This window comes from Capsella rubella, unplaced genomic scaffold (assembly GCF_000375325.1).
Source record: "Capsella rubella cultivar Monte Gargano unplaced genomic scaffold, Caprub1_0 scaffold_1, whole genome shotgun sequence".
In the NCBI taxonomy this organism is placed as follows: Eukaryota; Viridiplantae; Streptophyta; class Magnoliopsida; order Brassicales; family Brassicaceae; genus Capsella; species Capsella rubella.
Window position 1 is genome coordinate 6,823,154 of NW_006238923.1, and position 21,464 is coordinate 6,844,617.

Here is a 21,464-nt window from a genome sequence, read left to right on the forward strand (position 1 = left end):
CTGTAATCTGTAATCTTTATACAGAGTAATCTTGAAAAATTGAAATCAAGAAGTAGATTTAATATCCAACAAAATGAAACGATGGTCACACTTGCAAGTATCCTTTATACCACCGTGAATCTTATACACACATATATCAATATTTTGGCTTACGAGTGTACTATACACAAAAGCAACCTACATATCTACTATATATTCCACAGAGAAAGGGTGTATCATGCCTAGAACTATAAAAATGCAAAAGCACATTTCTTGTGCTTCAAGAATCATGTCCCCTCTGCCAATATCAAACAACAAAGTCGTGTAAGTGATGGGAATTGGAGAATCTGCTTTCTTGCTGGTTGCTTCCACCAATGTAACGGTAATCATCCAGACCAAAACCTTGATAGTTCATCAGAGTGTCGTAATCCGCTGACCGGTTCATCTGTTGTTGTTGTGGCTCATCATCATTGCCTGAAACACGGTCTGGTTTGATTTCAGATGAGAAGGCGATGTTTGTCGTGTCGACAGATGAATAACCGAGGTTGTTATTGTTGTTCTCTTGCTGGTGCTGCTGCGACGAAGAGTCTTCTTGGTTAGTGCTGTTGGGTTCTTGAGATGATTTGGAGATTAGTAACTCAGATTCATCACCAAACTCTTCTTTATACATCTCTTCTATCATCGGTTTCCATAGACGAACTCTCGCATTTATGAACCAATTAGCAACCTATTTACAGAACAGAGAAAAATCAGCATGACTCAAGCAGAACACAAGATTGCAACTTTAAAGGAAATACAAATAGCTCTGTTACCTGGTTTTTTGACAGTCCTGTCTGTTTTGCAAGCATGATTTTCTCAGATTCTTTCGGGTATCTACAAATAAAAACAGGAAAAAATATAAACTCTCTTAAATGTTCTGTAATGGGAAAATGAAAAAGTTGTGACTTGTGAGAGAAGAAACACATACGGGTGAAGGAAATGTTCAAAGAGCCAAGCTCTAAGAACAGAGACAGAGTTTTCAGGGAGTCCTCTTTGAGGTCTCCAAGCGGGTCGAACCATTCCAAGTTGTTGATGCAAAGCTCTTTGCTGTCTCAACCGTTGATCAAGATACCTCAGCCTTGGTATTCTCTCTCCTTGTTGTTCATCCAACGACTCTCCTCCTTTCTCTCCAAGTTTGTCTCTAATAATCTGAATTTGTTCCTTTATCGCATCGCGAAGAGCGCGGAAATGGCGAGAGATTCTGTTGAGAGCGACTGATGTGTAAGGCTTAGCTGATCCAAGTCCTGCTACTATCTCAAATGATGAAGCTAAGGCTTCCATTTGATGGTAATATTGGTTATATCTTTTATCTACCTGAAATTTGTAACACATCCATAACAAGCAAATCATCATAAGACAACGATTATAATTGTGTTAACCAGAATCCAAAATCAATTAAAAAAGCAAAATCATTATTTGTCATATTCTACAAACCTTAACCGAAACTGAACAAGACATAGCTCATCTGCAAATTGAAGAACTAGTTTTTGAAAGGTGAAAGTTATTTACCTCATCAACCATTGTCAAAAGCTTGTTCTTCTTGTTCTGGAGCTCCTCACGTTCATTTGTAGATAACTCTATTGATTTCCCATTCGAATCACTCGATAACTCGCCACTGCCTCCTCTTCCTCCTTCTAACTCCTTGGAACCGTTATTATTAAAGTCGTTCACTTTCATCTTCTTCTTCCCCATTTGGTTTAGCTCTTTCTTGACACTAACCACCTCATCAAGCAAATTCTGAGCCGGTTTAAGGTACCGAGAACGCAAAACACCGCTCATAAACCCTCCTGAAGTCTCGTTATACCGATAGTTGTTGAAGAATCCATTGCCAGCATAACCAGAGGAAGGATCAGATTGACCCAACAACAACATCTCTTTGCTCTTCACACTCATATCATCCACATTAAACGTTGACGTTTCCTTGACTGAAAGTGAAGGATTTTGAGTAAAACCCAATTGGTACTGATGATACTGAAACGGAGGAACAGAGATCTGAGTGCCGAGGCTTAAAGACAGTCCTTGACCATCGTGAAAGCTTAGGTCGCTGCTCGAAACGGCACCGTTAACTGTTACAGCGTCTCCGGTGGTGGGTGGGATGAAAACCATCTCGTTTCGAACATTGTCACCGCCGGTGACGGTGAAAGAAGCGGCGGCAGAGGAAGAAGAAGCTTGTTGTTGTTGCTGTTGTTGATGGTTGAGAAAGATTGGTTCTTGCTGGTAACAACCGACATTACTTGTGTAGTAAACCGCCATTGGTGTGTTTTCTTTTATTAAACAACACCTTTTTAAAAGTTTTATTACAGTGAGTTCTGAGTTCGATGAATTTGGTCGGGAAATGAGATCCTGCAAGAAAATAAGAAATGAAGAGGAAGAGTCGTGTAAGGTGTGGAATTTTTAAAGTTTCTGATGGGAATCTAAGAGAGGTTAAAACATCGTAATCATTCACACCAAACAATTTTATTAATTTTTATCAACAACAGTTTCGAAAGCAACCAACACAACCGGACCAAAAAAGTTTCCGAGGATTAAAGTCAAATTCTTGATAAAAGCAAATGTTTTTGGTGAAGAACTGAAGAAACCCAGAAAAACCTAATTCAGGAATTGTGTAATCGTATAGGAATACCCAATCTATGGAGGGAAAAATTGGGAAAAAACCCTAATTTGTAGATGGGAAAGAAAAAAAATGCAAGAGTGAAAAAAGAAGTTGTGTAAGCAGCTCACAACGTAGTGACTCAAAAAAAGCAGAGAAGATTCAATTATTACAAAAAGAAGCTAAAGTGGTTTTTGATGATTTCATCTCCGTAAGAGAATTTCCAAAAAGCATGGGAAGTAAAAAGTAAACAGAACAAAAGAGAACAAAACAAGAAACACAGTACAAGAACATCAATCATAGAGGAGAATCAAAGAATCAAGAACTTGGATTTTAAAAGTTTTTAGAAAAAAGAACTACCTGAGGAGTGAGGAAGGAGGAGAATCAAAGTTAGAAAAAAATAAACCCTAGGGATTGTGTGTTGTGAGTGTGGATGTGGCTGAATCAGGAAACACAAAAAGCATAAGAGTTTCGAACAGTTGAAGACAAAAAAAGATTTGAGACCCAATCCCGAGAGAGATAGAGAGACGATTAATAATTTGCCAATTTTAAATAAAAAAAATTCTTTTTATTTTTATTTTTTTTCTCTTCACTCCACAAGAACAAAACCAACCCATCTTATCATTGGGACATTTAGACACCAACCCAATTTTTTTTTTTAGTTAATACATTATTATGCAATATCAACAATAAAATAGTGATCCTACCGGAAGTTTTTTGACAACCGCTACCTGTAATTTTTAATCCTTTTTTTTTCCGGCAGAAGCTTCTGTTACTGATGCTTAGAGTATAAATAAATTAATGTGAATTTTTTTGTGTGCCAACCATTCATACATAGACACGTGAGAGCTTACAAATCACCAATCTTCTTTTCTTGGTTTAGGGATAATATTTCTTATGATGACTTTAACATCCAAAACTTAACAATTCCACACAAAAAAAAAATAAATGGATTTTATTGATGAATACGCTAATGATGTTTGTTTGTGTTGTCATTGACTTGACTCATACTACTTTTTCGTATAAATTAAAACTAGATGCTACCGAAGGATTGAATAGTAAATATATATTAGTCATATACAATATGATAAAAATTAGTATTAGTATATATAAAAAGTTAACCGAATCTAACTATTAAAATGAAATAATCCATAATGCGTACAAACACTAGCAAGGTGTCGTGCGAAACTTTATACGACATCCTGATTTGTGTACGTAGAGAGACTCCAAAATATATGAAATTATTTACCTGCCACATATTCTAGAGTTATTAGTCTAGATTTGGATTCTAGATCTAAAGCGTTTGATAAACTTTTATTTAATCCTCTTATTAGTTCCTTGCTTTCATTTGTAATGCTAATAAAGTTCTTGATTTATTAAGCTTTTAGAATTTGAGCAATTTGTATGTTCAACATGTTGGAGGTTCCTTTCTTTATATGTTTTTTGATATAACAGTTATGCATGGTGGTAGAGGAAACAAAACTCCATCAAATTAATAAAATAGAAATCATAGAAACGTCATTATAGGTGTAGAAAGAGAGCTTGAAATAACAAAAGTGCCCTTCTGAGAAGCTGGTTTAAGGATGAAGATAAAACAAAGGTGGGTGTGTGTGTGTGTGTCTGTTCAATTGCTTAATTGAAGGATTAAATGACTTAACAACCAGTTGGTGAGTCCCTTCTTTACTCTTCTGTTATACCCAATCTCTCTTTTTCTTCTTCTAAGTTCTTGTCTTTTTATTTCTTTTGTTATACTTTATAAACCTTTTAGTTATACAACAACATACATGTTTGTATTTTCATAAATAACGCAATGCATAATACGTAACTACACCTTTAGCTAGATATCTATATTTCCATATGAATATTAAGTTAGTCCTTTTCTTTATTTCAGCACAAAATAAACAATTAATTTTGCGTTTAGGTTTATTGGGAAGATTGGATTTGGAGCAGCCGACACAAAATCATTTGGGAAGTACCATTGTGTTTGGAAAATAATTATTTCATATATGAGTCTTTGGAAGAGATGATTATATTGACTATGTTTCCACGTGGATGTTGATTTATTAATGATGATTATAAAATAAATTTAGGCAGTTAGCTGGTGAGAGATGATGATTATTATTTAGTGACTATTGAAATTTGATGTAATTGGTTTTAATTTATTTTTTCACTATGACTAATAATTATGATAATGAGGATGAGCGCGATAATGGTAAAACGAGGAAAAGGTGTGTGTGAGTAAGAAGAAATAAAGACCATTGGTTTTGGAGGAAAAAGTTTAAAACAAAAAGAAGAGAGAGTATAATTCATGCAAATTGTCAAATATATTAATTACATTGATATCCAAAAAAATAAAAATAAAAACTTTATAATAAATAGCCACAAGTCATGGCCGTGTAACAAAAAGTATAAATCTATTTATTGCCACACATATATTGTTGGACCATATATGACGACGGATCATCACCACTAAAATTCATGTTTATAACATTTATTTTCCCCATGGCCATGGATCAAATATTGTTGGAAACTGTCATTAATCATTATGCTCTCACCATTATTAAAACAAAACAAAACCAAACCAAACTCGTGTTTCACCAAATCTAATCCGATCCCGACCTGCAAAAAACAACTAAACTTTTAAACTAATTTTAATTTGCTTAATTAATATTTTAAACTTCTCTCAATATGCGTGTGACAGAAATGTTTGTTTTTTGGTTTCAATAAGGAGGATTTGATCCAGGAGTTTAGGCCTTTTAGGGATGATTAAAAAAGAGAAAAGGCCTCTTAAGCCCATTATAACCTGTCGTCTTATCGCGCGAATAAAGTGCCCGCTAAAGAAAACGGCAAACACTTTCCTTCTGAATACCAAAAACGACGTGAATTGCGAAGTTCTGGAAGGAGTCAACAACAACAACACTGATTAGCGCTTTTTCCAATTAACAAAGCTCTCCTCTGACAGTGGTGCTCCATCTTCTTCCTCTCGATTTTTTTTTGTAGCTTTCTACTACTTCACTGAGGACAGATCCTTGAAATTTCGGAGATCAATTGTGACTGTGGAAACCCTATGATGTGATTCAGAGGATACAATGGGGAAGCCATCGCCGAATGTGTGGGCAACATTGCAGAAGAAGAGATGGCCATTGATGATTCTGTTGGTTTTATCTGTATCGACCGTGGGAATGATTCTCGTGAGATCTACCTTTGATTCCTGCTCTGTTAGTGGAAAGATGTGCGGCAGATTAGTTGTGGACAAGGATCAGAGCAGTGACGTTAAGATCCGATCGGTTTCGGGATCGATGAATCCTCTTGGTTTCATGAAATCGAAGCTCGTTTTGCTTGTTTCTCATGAACTCTCGCTCTCAGGTGAGGTTTTGGCTCGTTTCTCTATTCCCTCTTGGATTCTCCAGTGAGTTGTTTCTAGAACTGAAGTGATGATTTTGTATGAATTTAGGTGGACCTTTACTGTTAATGGAACTAGCGTTTTTGTTGAGAGGAGTTGATTGTGAAGTTGTTTGGATCACGAATCAGAAACCAGTTGAAGCTGATGAAGTGATCAAGGTTTTGGAACACAAGATGTTGGATCGAGGGGTGCAGGTTCAAAATTTAGCTAACCTCCATCTCCATTGGTTTCTTCGTATCATAATTGTTACTGATCAATCTTTTTGAATCCTTCAGGTCATCTCAGCAAAGAGCCAGAAAGCCATAGATATAGCACTTAAGTCTGATTTGGTTGTTTTGAATACTGCTGTTGCTGGAAAATGGCTTGATCCAGTTCTTAAGGACAATGTTCCCAAAGTTCTTCCTAAAATTCTCTGGTGGATTCATGAGATGAGAGGTCACTATTTCAAACCAGATTTAGTCAAGCACCTTCCTTTTGTTGCAGGCGCTATGATTGATTCGCACGCCACTGCTGAATACTGGAAGAACAGAACTCATGATCGCTTAGGGTCTGTTCACTATGCACTTCATCTTATGACATTTCGGTTTGCAATTAAAAGATACAAGCTTAACAGTGTGTATTCTTTAACTGTTGTAACACAGGATTAAAATGCCTAAAACTTATGTCGTGCACCTAGGGAATAGCAAGGAATTGATGGAAGTAGCGGAAGATAGTTTCGCCAAGAAAGTTCTCCGTGAACAAGTTCGAGAATCTCTTGGAGTGCGGAATGAAGACATACTATTTGGCATTATTAATAGTAAGTCATCTCATACATTATTTTTCTTCCTTAGTTCAAGAATCATAATCTTCTAAAGACTCAAAATGTACTTAATTACGTTTCGACTGGTGCTTCTCTTATCGCAGGTGTATCTCGTGGGAAAGGCCAAGATCTGTTCCTCCGAGCCTTCCATGAAAGTCTTAATATAATCAAAGAGACTAAGAAACTTCAGGTACCAACAATACATGCAGTGGTTGTAGGAAGCGACATGAGTGCACAAACTAAATTCGAGACAGAGCTACGCAACTTTGTCCAAGGGAGGAAACTTCAGAAGGTTGTCCATTTTGTTAACAAAACAATGAAAGTAGCACCATATTTAGCAGCCATTGATGTCCTTGTCCAAAACTCCCAAGCCAGAGGAGAATGCTTCGGTAGAATAACAATTGAAGCCATGGCTTTTAAGCTTCCGGTACTTGGTACTGCAGCAGGAGGGACAATGGAGATTGTAGTGAACAGAACAACCGGTTTGTTACACAACGCTGGTAAAGATGGGGTTTTACCTCTTGCCGCAAACATTGTGAAGCTGGCGACGAATATGGATATGAGGAGGACAATGGGGGAAAAAGGGTATGAGAGAGTAAAAGAGATGTTTTTGGAACATCATATGTCTCATCGAATAGCTTCCGTTCTCAGAGAAGTGTTGCAACATGCGAAAATTCACTCACGAACAACAAATTCAGATCATTAGACATATTTTAGCAAGGAAATGCCAATGTTACTTCATTTTACAATACACACTCTTCTGTTTCCATAAATTTTTTGTAGTTATTCTGTTTATAGAAACAAGTATTATTATTAATTTGAAAGAAAACTCAGTGCGTCAAATGGACCATATTTATAACTCTTGATAGATAAAGTGTAAGCGTCTGTTGAATTGAACCATACGAGGTGAGATGAGTTCTTGTTTTGCGCAGTGAAGATTATCAGACTATCAGAAGAGCTTGAAACAGCTAGCCCTGCTATAGTACGGCTTATTGTTGCCAAGCCAATGCTGCATATGAACTCCGATGGCGTCCAAGTTACAGCTACTCCTTCCATGGAACCCCAGCACTTTTCCTTGTGTTGTAGTCGAAGAGAAAAACGTCCCGTTTTCTTCACCGTATGGACCGTACTTCCCACGGCTCGTGAAGAAACTCAGTGACTTGACGACATTTGATCTGTCTGAATTGTTCAGTGGTCCATAAAACCCTGAAATGCAGGTGAGGGTTTCGTTTGGATACTCAAGTTTAATCTGCAGCACAGATTTGAGAGCATTAGAAATGGTTGTGATGCATAATGGCTTTTATTAAGAGAGAAGAAGGAATTGTTGTTTACCCTGTGTGTGGCGACTCCATTGTTACCACCATGTTTAGTGGACCAAACAGATTGTCCATTTCTATCGTACTCTACTTGTATTGAAGAGATAGAATCATTTCCTCTCGTCACAAATATCTGCTTGATCCCTGAAAATACTCCATCGTCCCACGATTGACCTCCTTGGCCTCCCCATGGTCCAGGCCCGCTTGGTGTTGGTTCTTTGACGACTCCACGCTCAACCTGTGAAAATTATTTAAAATACAACAAGTAGTCTGCTATTAGGGTCTTCAATCCAGATAAACCAACCAAACTTGAAAAGAACAATATGATTACCAAACAAGTCTTAATTTGGATAAGTCTTCAAAAAGATATACCCTACTAAAACCCGGAATCGTATAAACCAACCCATAGTAGAATTGTTTTACTGGATGCTATCCTAGAAACCAAAATTTGAACAACCGGAAAATACTATGGTGATGGAATCTACAAGTTACCTCTTCGCCTTGGCCGTTTGCTGCAAGGACTAGCTTATTAGCCCACGGGGAATTTTCGATTTCCACAGTGCCAGAGTTATTATAAGGAATAATTGCACTCTGAGGAGATGATGGCTTAAGGGAACTTATTTTGCATTCCATAACATGAACACCAATGGAATCAAGAAACAAACCCTCTCTTCCAAGGAATCCAACAACTCTACCCTCGTCCATTTTATGTGTAAAAGAAGGTCCTTGTTCTTCTCCAAAAGGTCCATGCTTCCCTTTGTTAGTGCGGAAAGTCAGTGACTTTATCACATTAGGTCCCATATATATCAACGGTCCATACGTTCCCGTTACATGTGTTAAAACCTCTGATGGGTAATCAAATACAATCTGCAAATTACATTCCGTCCAAAAAAAGAGTCTTAGATATATGAAGTGTCATTTAGCTTAAGCAAAACAAAAAAAAAGTTTAAAATTTACACACCTTATCATGTCTGAATCCTCCCGTGCCACCATGCTTGCTTCCCCACACAGCCTGTCCTCTAAAATCATAACAGACCTTCATCGACACAACCCCGACACTGCGTGACAAATTGATTTGTCTTATACCGGTATAAATACCATCGTCAAACATGATACCACCTGTCCCACCCCATGGTCCATATGTTTTCGCACCACCTTCAACTTTTGACTGCGACTTCTCAGTATCTGTCACCAACTGATGAAAACAAAAATTCGATTTAGTTAGTTTGTTAGGAAACTAAAAAATCGGATAAAACCTGGATGTCTTGAAATTACCTTTTGTTTGGGGATCTCAGCACCTGCATGATCACGAGATTCGAAAGAAGGCAAATTTGGATCTTTCTGCCTGAGGGCAACAACTATATCAAAGTTTTGCCCTACACTTCCTTGTATCACTGAGTACTCATGCTTCTTGTCACCATTAGGAAAATTTTGATGCGAGTGCAAAACGATTTTCGACGAAGGATGATTCTCTTTAGGAATTGGTTGAATGTGAACACCAATGGCATCCGTATACCAACCAGCCTTCCCGTGGAACCCAATAATCTTCGTCCCTGACTTTGGCAATGCGAAGAATGTACCTGACTCAACACCAAACGGCCCGTATTTTCTGTGGTTACTTTCAAGAGTAAGTGATCGGACACATATATTTCCCCAGGCATCAAAGCTACCGTAGGTTCCACTAACTGAAATCAGATACTCATGTGGGTAATCAAGTTTGACCTACACATCATGAGAAGGGTGATTAATTTCTGATAACTAAGAAAATATTTATAGAATAAAGAGTCTTAATCATACCTTATCAGACTTCCTGCCTCCCTTTCCTCCACGTCTTTCAGACCAAACTGAGCTACCGTTTTTGTCATATTCAACTTGTATAGAGTCTATACTAGAACCATGGGCTATAATTATTTGCCTTACTGTGGTGTGCATTCCATCATCCCAGGCATGACCACTTTGGCCTCCCCATGGGCCAACTGATGCAGGCTTGCATTCAACACTCTGCAGAAACAAGTTCAAGTTAATCTCATATAATCATAGCTGCAATATCAGCTTATATGTATTGAAAATTCATATTCTATAGAAAAACTGAAGAATGAGGCTAAACAAAAGATGATGCCAATACCATCCTCAGCTAAGATGATCTCTAAAGACTCGAAGTAAAGCAAGTGTGAGAAGTTCGAGTGAAGAGATAGCTGACTACTGCAACACATAGCTTAGACATTTGGTATGAATTTATATTGGATGAAAAGGTTACGTTAGTGGTTGGGGATTTTCTGGAATATCTTAGATAAAGTTGCAGAATACACGTTATACAATCAACTCATTCTGATTTCCACTATCAAAGGAAGTCAAGGAAGGAAAAAAGAATCATATTCTCCAAAGAATCATATTTCCCATCCCATCCCAAGATAACAAAATACCCACTACTGAACCTTCTTGAATTCAGTCAAGTTCCCAAGCAGGTGCACATTTCTTATTATATAAAGAAAGGATTTCAATGTGATTTTAGGAGCTTTTAAACTTAACTAATTTTACTCACCCCATGCTGCTAACAAACTAATCTCTTACTAACTGCAGAATCAAAATATGAGAATGATATAGCACGTGATTAAATGACAGCTCAAATTAAATTAAGAGGTACCTTAGCGGTTGGTTAATCACTCTACCAATAATCTTTACAGGAACAATCTCCATTCTTAAAGTGGTGTAAGCATTTTGTGTCGTCCAACAAAATGTCACAGTCATATCTCCTAGAGACGTACTTTGCAGTATTATGGCAATCTCGGCACATCCTAAGATTTTTTATGATCCTTATCGTTGTCTTAGGTGCACGCGATGAGGAAATGAGACCAAACGCCATGGCAAGCTTTTCGCTGTGGATTCCACAACTTGCTTCCCTTCCCTCTTCATCAATCAAAAGTTCTCCATTATATTGGTCACTTCTATTATCAAGCCTACACATTTTTTCCACACAGGGATACAGCACATCGGTACATAATTTCGACCGATCACCTGTCGTAAATGTATGAATTAAATTTCTGACTTCAATCCAGCTCTGCCCAAGAGGTTTCTTCAGCAAGTTCTCTCTCCTAGGCTTCTTTCCTTCTAGTGATCTCCCAAGTTTTGCACCTAATGCATAGATCTGCGAAACCATATTTTCAGAGACCGGATTTTCAGGTTCCAAGGAGAATAAGTTCTCTGCTGCGTGGATTGCCATGTCAATATCACCATGAATCCTGCAGCCAGTTAAGAAACTTTCCCAGATGGGTGTCTCTGATTGAATATTCATCTCCTGGATAAACTGCAGAGCTTCTTCAAGTCTGTTGGATCGACCGTACAAAGATACCATAGCAGAACAATGTTCCAGAGCAGGAATAATATGGTAATCATTCGCAATGCTGTGGAAGACTTTCTTTCCTTCAACTACATTTCCCATTAAACCGTGCGCAAGGATAATACTTGAAAGAGTTCCCCTGTTTGGCTTGATACCCTGTGTCTTCATTTGATTAAAAAGATCAAGAGCTGGACCATATTTACCATGTAAAACATAACCTCCAATCAGCGAGTTCCAAGTTATGATATCTTTCGTTTCCATACCCTTGAAGATGCTTCTTGAGTATCCTATATCCCCTGACTTAGCGTAAGTATCTGTTAAAGCGTTTTTAACAGCATGGATAGCATCTAGGTTTCTCCGCAATACACAACCGTGTATCTCTCTTACCATTTTGGCCCCAAGAAGATTTGCACAAGCAGGTAAGAGGCTTAGAATTGTAACTGAATTTGGCATGAAACGAGAGAACTGCATTTTTCGAAAAAGTTCCAAGGCCTCGTCCTTTTTACCGTTTTGTATGTAACCAGCAATAATTAGGTTCCATGATGCAGTATTCCGCTGAACTTTTCCATCTTTTTCCATCCTCTGAAATAAGTCCATAGCCTCACCCTCGTCTCCATTCTTAATATATCCTGAGATCATCGTGTTCCATGTGATAATATTTGGTCTTACATTTGCATCTTGCATCTTTGTAAACAATTCATAAGCCTTGCCACAATAGCCTGCTTGGCAATACCCAGTTATCATCGAGTTCCAAGTATATACATCCTTATTCTTTACCGAATCAAAAACTTTTCTTGCATCTTCCAGTTCTCCACACTTCGAATACATATCAACCAGAGAATTCCCCACAAGCACATCATCGATAAAACCCATCTTCACAGCAACAGAGTGAACTTCTGAGCCCAGGTTTAGAACTTTTAAACATGAACAAGCCGATACAGCACTCATAATAGTGACTCCATTCGGCACTACACCTGCTAAAAACATCTTCCTAAACATGTCTAGTGCCTGAAACCTCATCCCATTATGAATCAAGCCCGAAATCATAGCTGTCCAAGTAAACACGTCAGCAGTTAAACCAAACCTCTCCATCTTCTGCATCAAATTCATTGCATCTTCACATTTGCCTAGCTGGTTATAACCCCCAATCAATATGTTCCAAGTAACTAACCCTGGCGCTATTCCTTCTTTTTCCATCTCTTCTACCAACCGTACAGCTTCTTCATGTTTACCATTTTGGCAGTAAGCTAACAGTACAGAGTTCCAAGCAACCACATCTCTCTCCTTCATGCGTCTAAAAAACTTTGTAGCGGAATCCAAGTCACCACATTTTGCATACACAGCTAAAATAGAGTTACTAACACGAAGACACGAACTCATCCCGAGTTTTATGACCACCGAATGAATCAACTTCCCAGTCTCAACATCTCCACAATTGGCACATCCCTGTAATATCTTGGGGAACAAGAAAGCATCAGGCAAAACTCCATCTTCCATCATCGAATGAAAGAGGTTAGAGACTTCTCTCCACCGATTCTCCCTCGAGTAAGCACCAATCATGGCAGACCATGTATAAAGGTTTCTCTCACGCATAGAATCAAACACCTTACGGGCATCAACAAGGCACCCACATTTAGCATACATGCTCAACAGCTTAGTCTCCACAAAGACGTCAGGTTCAGGAAACAGACCGAACCGAGCATGAAGGATACGACCCAAATGGATAGAACCAGAATCAATGCACGCCTCCAACAAGTTGAGGTAAGTGCTTCGTTTTACCTTGGATCCTTGTTGAAACAACGAGTCGAGAGCTTTCTCAGCTTCGAGCAGACTTCCATTTCTACACAGATAATCCAATTGCTCGTCAGGGATGATATTGGGTTCTTTCTTCTTCATGAAAGATAGATTTTTCTTTCTGGATTTTGGATTAACGTCAGGAGAATTCTCAACCTTTGCTGGGACCTGATAATTCAAACAAGTTTTGGGAAATGATGGTATGAAGAGCTTCTCCATTTTCAACAAATACTGCTATTCACTTAAACAGCTCTAAAGTCTTTTCCTTTATCTCTGTTTCCGCTTTGAATCTCCAACGAGAATCAACAGATTACAGAGTAATAAGAGTTTAAAGCTCAACGAAGAAGAAGATAAGGAAGCACGAAGAACCTCGGTAAATGGTGTTCCATTGGGCAAAAAATATGAAACGTTTAGTGATAAGATTTTATTTTCCAATCAAATTTTAACACGTGGCACATGCCTGTTCGCACAAAAAAAAATTCAAGAGATTTCATCTCACAGATGAGAGTTTACAGTTTTGGTGATTTAAAAAAATTACAGAATTTGTGGTTTGCGGAGGTAGAACATCATCAACAGATCAGTGCAGACTTAAAACAGTCAGAGATCAACTAACTTCTACATTATTCATATCTCCATCTACAATATCCCCATTAAGATTAGCGAAACATAAGATAACAAACTGGACCTTATAGATATTATTATGCCTCAAACTGAGTTAAGCAGTGGCAACACCAGTATGCTTCACTATAGTAGCCAGAAGATCGTCTTTCCTCGCACCAACAAGCTTATCCACAACTTCGCCGGCTTTCATGAACACAAAGGTTGGCATTGCCTCCACACCAAACTCTTGAGCAACACTCTAGTTAACACAGCATAAGTATATATAGAATGTGTCAGTGTATGTGCAAATTGCGGCATTAACTTTAGAGCCTAATTGCTATGAAAGTGTGTTTGTTTGTGTGGTTTCACCTGAAGTTCGTCAACATCCACCTTGAAGAAGATTGCACTCGACATGAACTTCTTAGCCAAATCGGTGAAAACTGGAGCAATCAGACGGCATGGTGGACACCATGAAGCAGTGAAATCTATCACAATCTGAAAACAATGACATTATAATACCATTAGAAGACTAAATTACCTAAAGCCATCAACATTAAATTTCAACATAATGGTTATATTAACGAAACAAAGAACACAACACATGAGACAAAAAAAAAAAAAAAAAACAGTCAAATAGTAACACAATACAAGTCAGTGAAGAAGGAAGACACTCTAAACAGAGTATACAGATATTTTTTCACCCATTAAAACGATGAATATCTAACCAAAGGTTTTGGTTCCACCACAATATTGTTGTGAGCTTGTGATCTCCTTAAATCATTTCTACGTTAGGCGAAATTCAAAACCTCGGTGTAAATGTCTATATTTAAGGCGAAACATAACCTGAACTGAAAGAAAACCCCTAAAATGTTTTCTTCGAAACCACCACTAAAACCAAATCGCAGGCATTGGAAACGAAAACCCTAATTCCCAAAAATCAAAAATAGAAGGAAAACAAAAGGGGAGACAGAGAAGCGTGACCAGCTTGTTGGACTCTTTGGCTTTGTCGAGTTGAACGGTCCATACATCGTTCGCGTGGCAACCGATCACTTGTCCTTCTTCTGCCGCCATTTCTTCTATACCTGAGGGAACAAGGTAAAACCAAAATCCTCCGATCAACACTTTTTATTTTTTTCTTCCGTGCCGGCCTCTTAGTGAAAAAGCCAAATGACAAAGACATATTGACATAATTACCCCTGCATATATACACGGTTACTACGAATTGGCATCCAGCTGGACCGGACCGGTGGCTCGCTTACGGCTCATGCATGTACCATTTGTTTGTACCTTACACACGATACCAAAGTGCTCCATCACATTGGTCTCTCGTGTCTCAAGTTCGAATTCGCTCCTCAACACCTATTTATATTTTCTTCAAACAAAAAAAAATAATAATCGATCTGTAACCACAAGAATGAAATAAAATATCTGATGAAATATATTTTTTTTTCTCTACAGATAAGATTATATCACTAAACCTTAATCAGTTGTATCGTTCCTCTCTTCCTTTCACTGTAATGGCGCTTCCAAGCACAGTCTCATCTCCTTCCTTCAAATCAACTCCGCCGTATCTCTCCGCCTTCACCCCTAAATCTCTGCATCTCCCAGCTACGTACCGTATCCTCAACCGTCGTAGCTGTAAGCTCAGCTCCTTCAGATGCTCATCTTCCTCCTTCTCCGAGAAGCACCACAACGCGAACCCACCAAAATCAGATGACCTCGTCGAGCTCCCTCTCTTCCCGCTACCTCTCGTTCTCTTCCCCGGCGCAACAATCCCGCTTCAGATCTTCGAGTTCCGTTACCGAGTCATGATGCAAACGCTCCTCCAATCCGATCTCAGATTCGGCGTCGTCTACTCCGACGCCGTGTCAGGCTCCGCAGCTGGAATCGGATGCGTCGGAGAGATCGTGAAGCACGAGCGTCTCGTCGACGATCGATTCTTCCTAATCTGCAAAGGCCAGGAGCGGTTCCGCGTGACGGATCTCGTCCGCACGAAACCTTACCTCGTCGCGAAGGTGACGTGGCTTGAAGATCGACCGTCCGGTGAAGAGAATCTTGACGAATTGGCGAATGAGGTTGAGGTGCTGATGAAAGAAGTGATTCGATTGTCGAATCGATTGAATGGGAAACCGGATAAGGAATCACAGGATTTGAGGAAGAATCAGTTTCCGACTCCGTTCTCCTTCTTCGTCGGAAGCACGTTTGAAGGAGCTCCAATGGAGCAGCAAGCGTTGCTGGAGCTTGAGGATACGGCGGCTAGGCTAAAGAGAGAGAGGGAGACGCTTAGGAATACACTCAATTACTTGACCGCAGCTTCTGCTGTGAAAGATGTCTTCCCATCGCAGCCATAGTTTATATTGGTACCTAGAAAATCTCTGGTCTCTCTTTCTTTTTAATGTTTTCAGTTATTGGATACATCATATTTGAAGAATGTGTAAAGTTTCGGACACTTAGGTACTAGATGGTGGACATGTTTCCATAGGATCGTTATAGTTGGATTGATCATGAAAAAAGGGTTTTACTTTTATTGGCTCTGTGATAAAAGAATAGTCTAGTGATGCAAGTATGGTTCTTAATTTTCAAAATGGTATCCAAAGATGCTTGCTTTATCAGAGTTTCAGTGCAAAATCTTTTAATTGCCTCCTATGATCATAGGATCATTATGTTGGGTTGATCGAGAATAGGGTTTTTCCTTAGGATCAAAGAATGGTCTACTGATTCAAGTAAGGTTCTTGGTAGTACCAAGTTGGTACCATATCATTGCTTCTTGAGTTGCCATGTTATTGAAAATGTTATGCTAGAAGTTCGCTTGATCACAGTTTCAAATTCAGTGCCCCCTAACGTTTTAGTACTGAAACTGTTATACCGATGATGAACAGGGGAATTCAAAACACACATGTCTAGAACTGATAGAGATGTGTAATCCATGAAGGTTAGGATTAGTGGCTTTGCCTTTGTGAATCTATTAACACATATTAAGATTATGCCTACTTCAGCTATGCCCTTTCGACAAACTTTGGCTGCTTAAGTTTTTTGGTCAAGACATGCTTACTTGTTTAGTATTAAGATATGTAATTTGAAAAGGTTCAGACTTCAGGGTATTTGAGAGCCTATGGGTTATATATAGTTTTTAATAAGATTACGTTCTAGTGGAAGTGGGTATAGCGTCGTAGAAACAGTGTGGGGACGTTTTTATAGTCAAACGAGGCGATTATCGATTATTGTTAAAGAGACTTTGTATGATTCATTGATTCTTAACCCTTCTTATTTTGGTTGAACAAATGATCAATGTTAATCTGATTTCAAAGTTTGCTTAGTTACAGCAAACAAATTGATTATAATTCATTATAACCACGCACCATGAATGATCATATCTTAATCATCACATAATATAATCATATATTGAAATCTTCGCATCAAGTATAAGATTGTAAAGTCATAAGCTTCCATCAAGTAATAATATTGTAAAGATCAAGTCACAAAGGAGACACGTATTTAAGATTATTCATATTCATATTGCAAGTAGTAAGCTGCCAAATTGGGCACCGTGTTTGTTTAAATTTTCCGAAACGTAGGATGTTGGACAACCCCGTCATCTTGTTTGTTAATGCTAACGAAACGAAACGAAACGAAACAAGTCAATATAAACTATTGCTAGACCATTTTCTTAATAAACTCACAGATCATAAATCGAATCCGGAATATTCATTGAGAGTAAACAGTTAAATCCTGAATATTCCAATCAGTTTACGATTATTGCTTGGATCTTGTGAAGACAAGAATAACTTAATGAAGTGGTTAATTACTTACACTTTTTGGATAGTGAAGCAACGCGGAACAACTTTTAAAACGACGACGCGTAGACATGAGCTCACTTGATTGACCAATACAGGTCCATTACGCCGCCAGCGAAGACTTTTGTTGCCCATATATAATCTCCCCTTCTCTTTCCTTCATCCCACAACACATCATCTACTCAAAATATCACAACAAGACTCAATCGCCGACATTCATTGAACTCAAATCGATTGGAATCTCCGACAACAATCAATCAGTTCCAATCCATGGCTCAGAATCAACAACCAATTTTTCAGACAAAGCCACCAGGTAATAATAGTACTAACCGGATGAGATATCTCCTTTATTGATCTCTTCTTCTTCCGAAATGATTCTAATTTCATCTTTTCTCTTTTTGCAGAACAATTTGTGCAGATACCAATCAACATCGAGCGTGATTCTTCAACCGCACGCATGAACCAAACCGAAACTTCGAACCGGAAACCAAACCACTGGCCAACGATCACCATCTCGATCATCTTCGTTATAATCGGTCAATCCATAGCGAAACTCCTCGAGAACTTCTACTACGACCAAACCAACCGAAGCGAATACAACGAAAACCGTCAAAACGATGGCGTTTGGACTCAGGCTCTTCTCCAAACCGTTGGTTTCCCTCTCCTTCTCATCCCTTTCTTCATCTTCATCACAAAGAACAAACGCAACCATCATCAACAGCCTCCGATTACTTCCGATTCAATCCACTTGAAATCCTTAGCCGTGATCTACATTTGTATCGGAATTGTTATGTCGGTTCAAGGAAGACTCTCAGCCATGGGAAAGCTCGAGATCCCGTTTGGTGTTTTCACTCTGATCTACACGACACAGCTCTTCTTCACTCCCATCTTCGCAGCTTTCATCAACAAAAACAAATTCAACCGATGGGTTGTTATCTCTGTGATCTTAGCTATCGTCACCGGAGCTCTTACTCTGTCCTCTTCATTCGGCGGCGAGCCAGATGAAGCAGAGGAGAACTACGCTAGAGGCGCATGGTCGGCTCTGTTCGCCGGAATCTGCTTCTCTCTACTCCTATGCAACATCCAAAACGTCTACGACAATTACATCTTCAAACGCACCGAATCGACCAATAAAAAACCAAGCTTTGCCTCTGTTTTCGAAGTCATAATCTTCTCCTCCCTCGTCGCTACGATCATCTCCGCCGTGGGCCTGCTTATCGCCGGCGAGCAACACAATTTGAAGAGGGAAATGAATGGTTTCTCCAAGGGTGAAGGTTCGTACGTGATGGCTATGGTCGGTCAAGCTGTTTCGTGGCAGATATATTGGGTTGGGATCGTGGGACTTGTCTACTCTGTCTCGAGCGTGTTGTCGAATGTGATCAGTGTCATTACGTGGCCGATCGTGTCGGTTCTTGTGGTGATCTTCTTCAACTTCATGGATGATGATTTCGATGTCTTCAAAGGTATCGCCTTGGTTACAGCCGTCTTGAGCGCCGTCGCTTATTTCATTAGGCTTCATAAAGAGAATCGTATGGCATATTAAGTTTTTTCCTTAATTTTTTGTGTGTGTTTTAATCATATATTTTAATTTGTTTATTTGTGTGTAAACTGTTAAGTGTAAGTGTGTAACAGCTTCGGTTTTAGATGTAAATTGATTTAATTTTTTGTTCGTAATGTTGTATGTTTTACAATGAAATTAACCATTTATATATAAGGTCCTTGTTACTCAATATCATATGACAGGAAATTGGAATCCTATATAGTATGTTTTAAGAGCACTGTCGACTTGTGAACTAACCTGGATTGTGCCCATATTAGAGACTCCACTGCATAAATCTATAGAACATGGAGATAAAAGATTTAACATTGTATAGTTATGTATAAAAACCTATGGTGAATAACTTTTTTAGTTAATTTTTCTTCTATGGTTCTAAAAACCACGTTTTCTTTGTCATGAATATGAACCCACATGGAAGGGTTAAAATTTAAGACACATTGATATAGACATACACATGCCCTCACTTCATTGACTAGTATACACTTCCAGGGTCGACCACTCTTTATAAACACCACACATCAGATTTTCCTAAACATTATCTATCAATTATTTTCACTCTCCGACATCAGTTCCAAGCAAAACCATGGTCAAAAATCATCAGATAGTTCAAACCAAAGCACAAGGTGATGTATTCCAAATATCATTCTTATAATTAAGTATCAATTACTCACTATGAATTGTCTCGACTCTCAGATCTATTAGATTCTCAATTCTTGTTCTTGTTCTCAATTCTTGCAGAAAATTTTGTGCATATACCAATCAATATAAAGCAAGAATCAACCACACTCATATATCATTGGCCAACCATTATCGTATGCATCATCTTCGTCATCACTGGTCAATCCACAACCAAACTCCTCGAAAACTTCTACTATAACCAACTGCAACGAAAGGACTACAACTCAAACCGCCAAAACGACGGCGTTTGGACTCAATCTCTCCTCCAAACCGTTGGGTTCCCTCTCCTTGTCATCCCTTTCATCTTCTTCACCACCAAGAAACACAACCAACAACAACCTCCGATCACCTCTGATCGGTCCACAACAAAAGTAGTACTTTCTTTCTCAGGTTGTATCGGAATGCTCTTGACGGGTCATGGAAGACTCTCCGGTAAGGGAAAGCTCGAAAGCCCCTTTAGGGTCTTCACTCTTATCTACACAACACAACTCTTCTTCACACCTGTTTTGGCCGCCTTCATCAACAAAATAAAATTTAATAGATGGATCATCATCTCTTTGATCTTGGCAATCGCCACCGGAGCTCTCACTTCCTTCTCTTCCTCATTTGGTGGCGAGCCAGACGAAACAGAGGAGGATTACGCAAAAGGCTCATGGCCAGCTCTGATATCCGGCGTTTACTTCTCTCTCATCCTCTGTATTATCGAGAACGTTTTCAAACGTACCGAGTCAACCACTAGAAAACAGAGCTTCGCCTCTGTTTTCGAAGTCGTTATCTTCTCCTCCCTCGTCGCTACGATCATCTCCGTCATGGGTTTGCTGATATATGGAGAGCAACACGATTTGAATAGGGAAATGAATGGATTCTTGAAGGGGAAAGGTGCGTACGTGATGACTCTGGTGGGTCAAGCTGTCTCGTGGCAGATCTATTGGGTTGGGATCGTGGGACTCGTTTTCTCCGTTTCGAGCGTTTTATCAAACGTCATCACCGTCATTACGTGGCCGATCGTGTCGGTTCTAGTGGTGATCTTCTTCAGCTTTATGGACGATGAATTTGATGTCTTCAAAGGTGTCGCCTTAATCACTGCGGCCTTAAGCGCGGCCGCTTACTTCTATAGGCTTCACAAAGAGAATCTTAACTAAGTAACATAGGGGAATATATTTCTTGATATTGTTTGTGTGAGTATGTGTGTTACTTCTAAATGTATATTTTATTTTTGAATTGTAAGTCTTTAAGCACTCTTGTTTGAAGTACGGTAGATGATTCAGCTTTATTGAGTGAGTATGTGTGTTCTTTGTCCTTCCTCCTCATCTAGTTAGTAGTTAGGTTGAACCATCCAAAACATGATCGTTTCATTCCCGTGGCATTAGATGGCATTGATACTCTTGAATCTGTATCATCTAATCTGTATTTAAGATGTTAGCAACAATTAACATTCATATATTTTTAAAGAACATATAGATCTGAGATAACAATGTGAAAGAAAGATGATTCATCTCGTTTTGGTTTTTTACCTTACGAATTTTCTCTCTGGCCACCTATATATTGAGATTTGTACATTTTCTGAGAGCATCAAT

The 21,464-nt window shown here is 38.8% G+C and overlaps 8 protein-coding genes across 10 annotated transcripts; 4 read left to right on the forward strand and 4 right to left on the reverse strand.

Annotated features, from left to right (window-relative positions):
• Positions 1-39: 39 nt before the first annotated feature.
• Positions 40-3,131, reverse strand: LOC17897571 (BEL1-like homeodomain protein 10). 2 transcript variants are annotated; one of them, XM_006307146.2, is made up of 5 exons: positions 2,969-3,131; positions 1,528-2,361; positions 947-1,332; positions 792-852; positions 40-706 (listed from the first exon to the last, which is right to left on the reverse strand). In XM_006307146.2, the coding sequence occupies exons 2-5, from the start codon at positions 2,269-2,271 to the stop codon at positions 287-289; spliced, it is 1,611 nt and encodes a 536-aa protein (XP_006307208.1). In that variant the 5' UTR covers positions 2,272-2,361; positions 2,969-3,131; the 3' UTR covers positions 40-286. The 2 variants fall into 2 exon arrangements, with proteins under 2 accessions (XP_006307208.1, XP_023646077.1); XM_023790309.1 differs by lacking the exon at positions 2,969-3,131 and having other exon boundaries at positions 1,528-2,876.
• A 2,409-nt stretch (positions 3,132-5,540) lies between these two features.
• On the forward strand, positions 5,541-7,639 carry LOC17900090. Its single transcript, XM_006306012.2, has 5 exons — positions 5,541-5,974; positions 6,063-6,205; positions 6,287-6,558; positions 6,653-6,807; positions 6,915-7,639. The coding sequence occupies exons 1-5, from the start codon at positions 5,698-5,700 to the stop codon at positions 7,514-7,516; spliced, it is 1,449 nt and encodes a 482-aa protein (XP_006306074.1). The 5' UTR covers positions 5,541-5,697; the 3' UTR covers positions 7,517-7,639.
• LOC17898554 (jacalin-related lectin 3) lies at positions 7,536-10,862 on the reverse strand. Of its 2 annotated transcripts, none has more exons than XM_023789115.1 (7): positions 10,771-10,862; positions 9,924-10,127; positions 9,402-9,848; positions 9,088-9,321; positions 8,619-8,993; positions 8,143-8,364; positions 7,536-8,059 (listed from the first exon to the last, which is right to left on the reverse strand). In XM_023789115.1, the coding sequence occupies exons 2-7, from the start codon at positions 10,056-10,058 to the stop codon at positions 7,760-7,762; spliced, it is 1,713 nt and encodes a 570-aa protein (XP_023644883.1). In that variant the 5' UTR covers positions 10,059-10,127; positions 10,771-10,862; the 3' UTR covers positions 7,536-7,759. The 2 variants fall into 2 exon arrangements, with proteins under 2 accessions (XP_023644883.1, XP_023644882.1); XM_023789114.1 differs by lacking the exon at positions 10,771-10,862 and adding an exon at positions 10,252-10,361.
• On the reverse strand, positions 10,773-13,629 carry LOC111832500 (pentatricopeptide repeat-containing protein At1g19720). The gene has a single exon (XM_023789113.1). It carries the CDS (start codon positions 13,474-13,476, stop codon positions 10,792-10,794), a length of 2,685 nt encoding a protein of 894 aa, XP_023644881.1. The 5' UTR covers positions 13,477-13,629; the 3' UTR covers positions 10,773-10,791.
• Positions 13,630-13,819: 190 nt separating this feature from the next.
• On the reverse strand, positions 13,820-15,099 carry LOC17899694 (thioredoxin H4). The gene is made up of 4 exons (XM_023789117.1): positions 15,052-15,099; positions 14,839-14,939; positions 14,227-14,352; positions 13,820-14,116 (listed from the first exon to the last, which is right to left on the reverse strand). Exons 2-4 carry the CDS (start codon positions 14,926-14,928, stop codon positions 13,973-13,975), a joined length of 360 nt encoding a protein of 119 aa, XP_023644885.1. The 5' UTR covers positions 14,929-14,939; positions 15,052-15,099; the 3' UTR covers positions 13,820-13,972.
• Positions 15,100-15,276: 177 nt separating this feature from the next.
• On the forward strand, positions 15,277-16,469 carry LOC111832501 (lon protease). Its single transcript, XM_023789116.1, has one exon. The coding sequence runs from the start codon at positions 15,375-15,377 to the stop codon at positions 16,206-16,208; it is 834 nt and encodes a 277-aa protein (XP_023644884.1). The 5' UTR covers positions 15,277-15,374; the 3' UTR covers positions 16,209-16,469.
• A 1,089-nt stretch (positions 16,470-17,558) lies between these two features.
• LOC17898331 (purine permease 14) lies at positions 17,559-19,386 on the forward strand. Its single transcript, XM_006304948.2, has 2 exons — positions 17,559-17,964; positions 18,056-19,386. The coding sequence occupies exons 1-2, from the start codon at positions 17,922-17,924 to the stop codon at positions 19,192-19,194; spliced, it is 1,182 nt and encodes a 393-aa protein (XP_006305010.1). The 5' UTR covers positions 17,559-17,921; the 3' UTR covers positions 19,195-19,386.
• A 359-nt stretch (positions 19,387-19,745) lies between these two features.
• On the forward strand, positions 19,746-21,160 carry LOC17899624 (purine permease 14). The gene is made up of 2 exons (XM_006305048.2): positions 19,746-19,832; positions 19,948-21,160. Exons 1-2 carry the CDS (start codon positions 19,793-19,795, stop codon positions 21,027-21,029), a joined length of 1,122 nt encoding a protein of 373 aa, XP_006305110.1. The 5' UTR covers positions 19,746-19,792; the 3' UTR covers positions 21,030-21,160.
• The last annotated feature ends 304 nt before the right edge of the window (positions 21,161-21,464 follow it).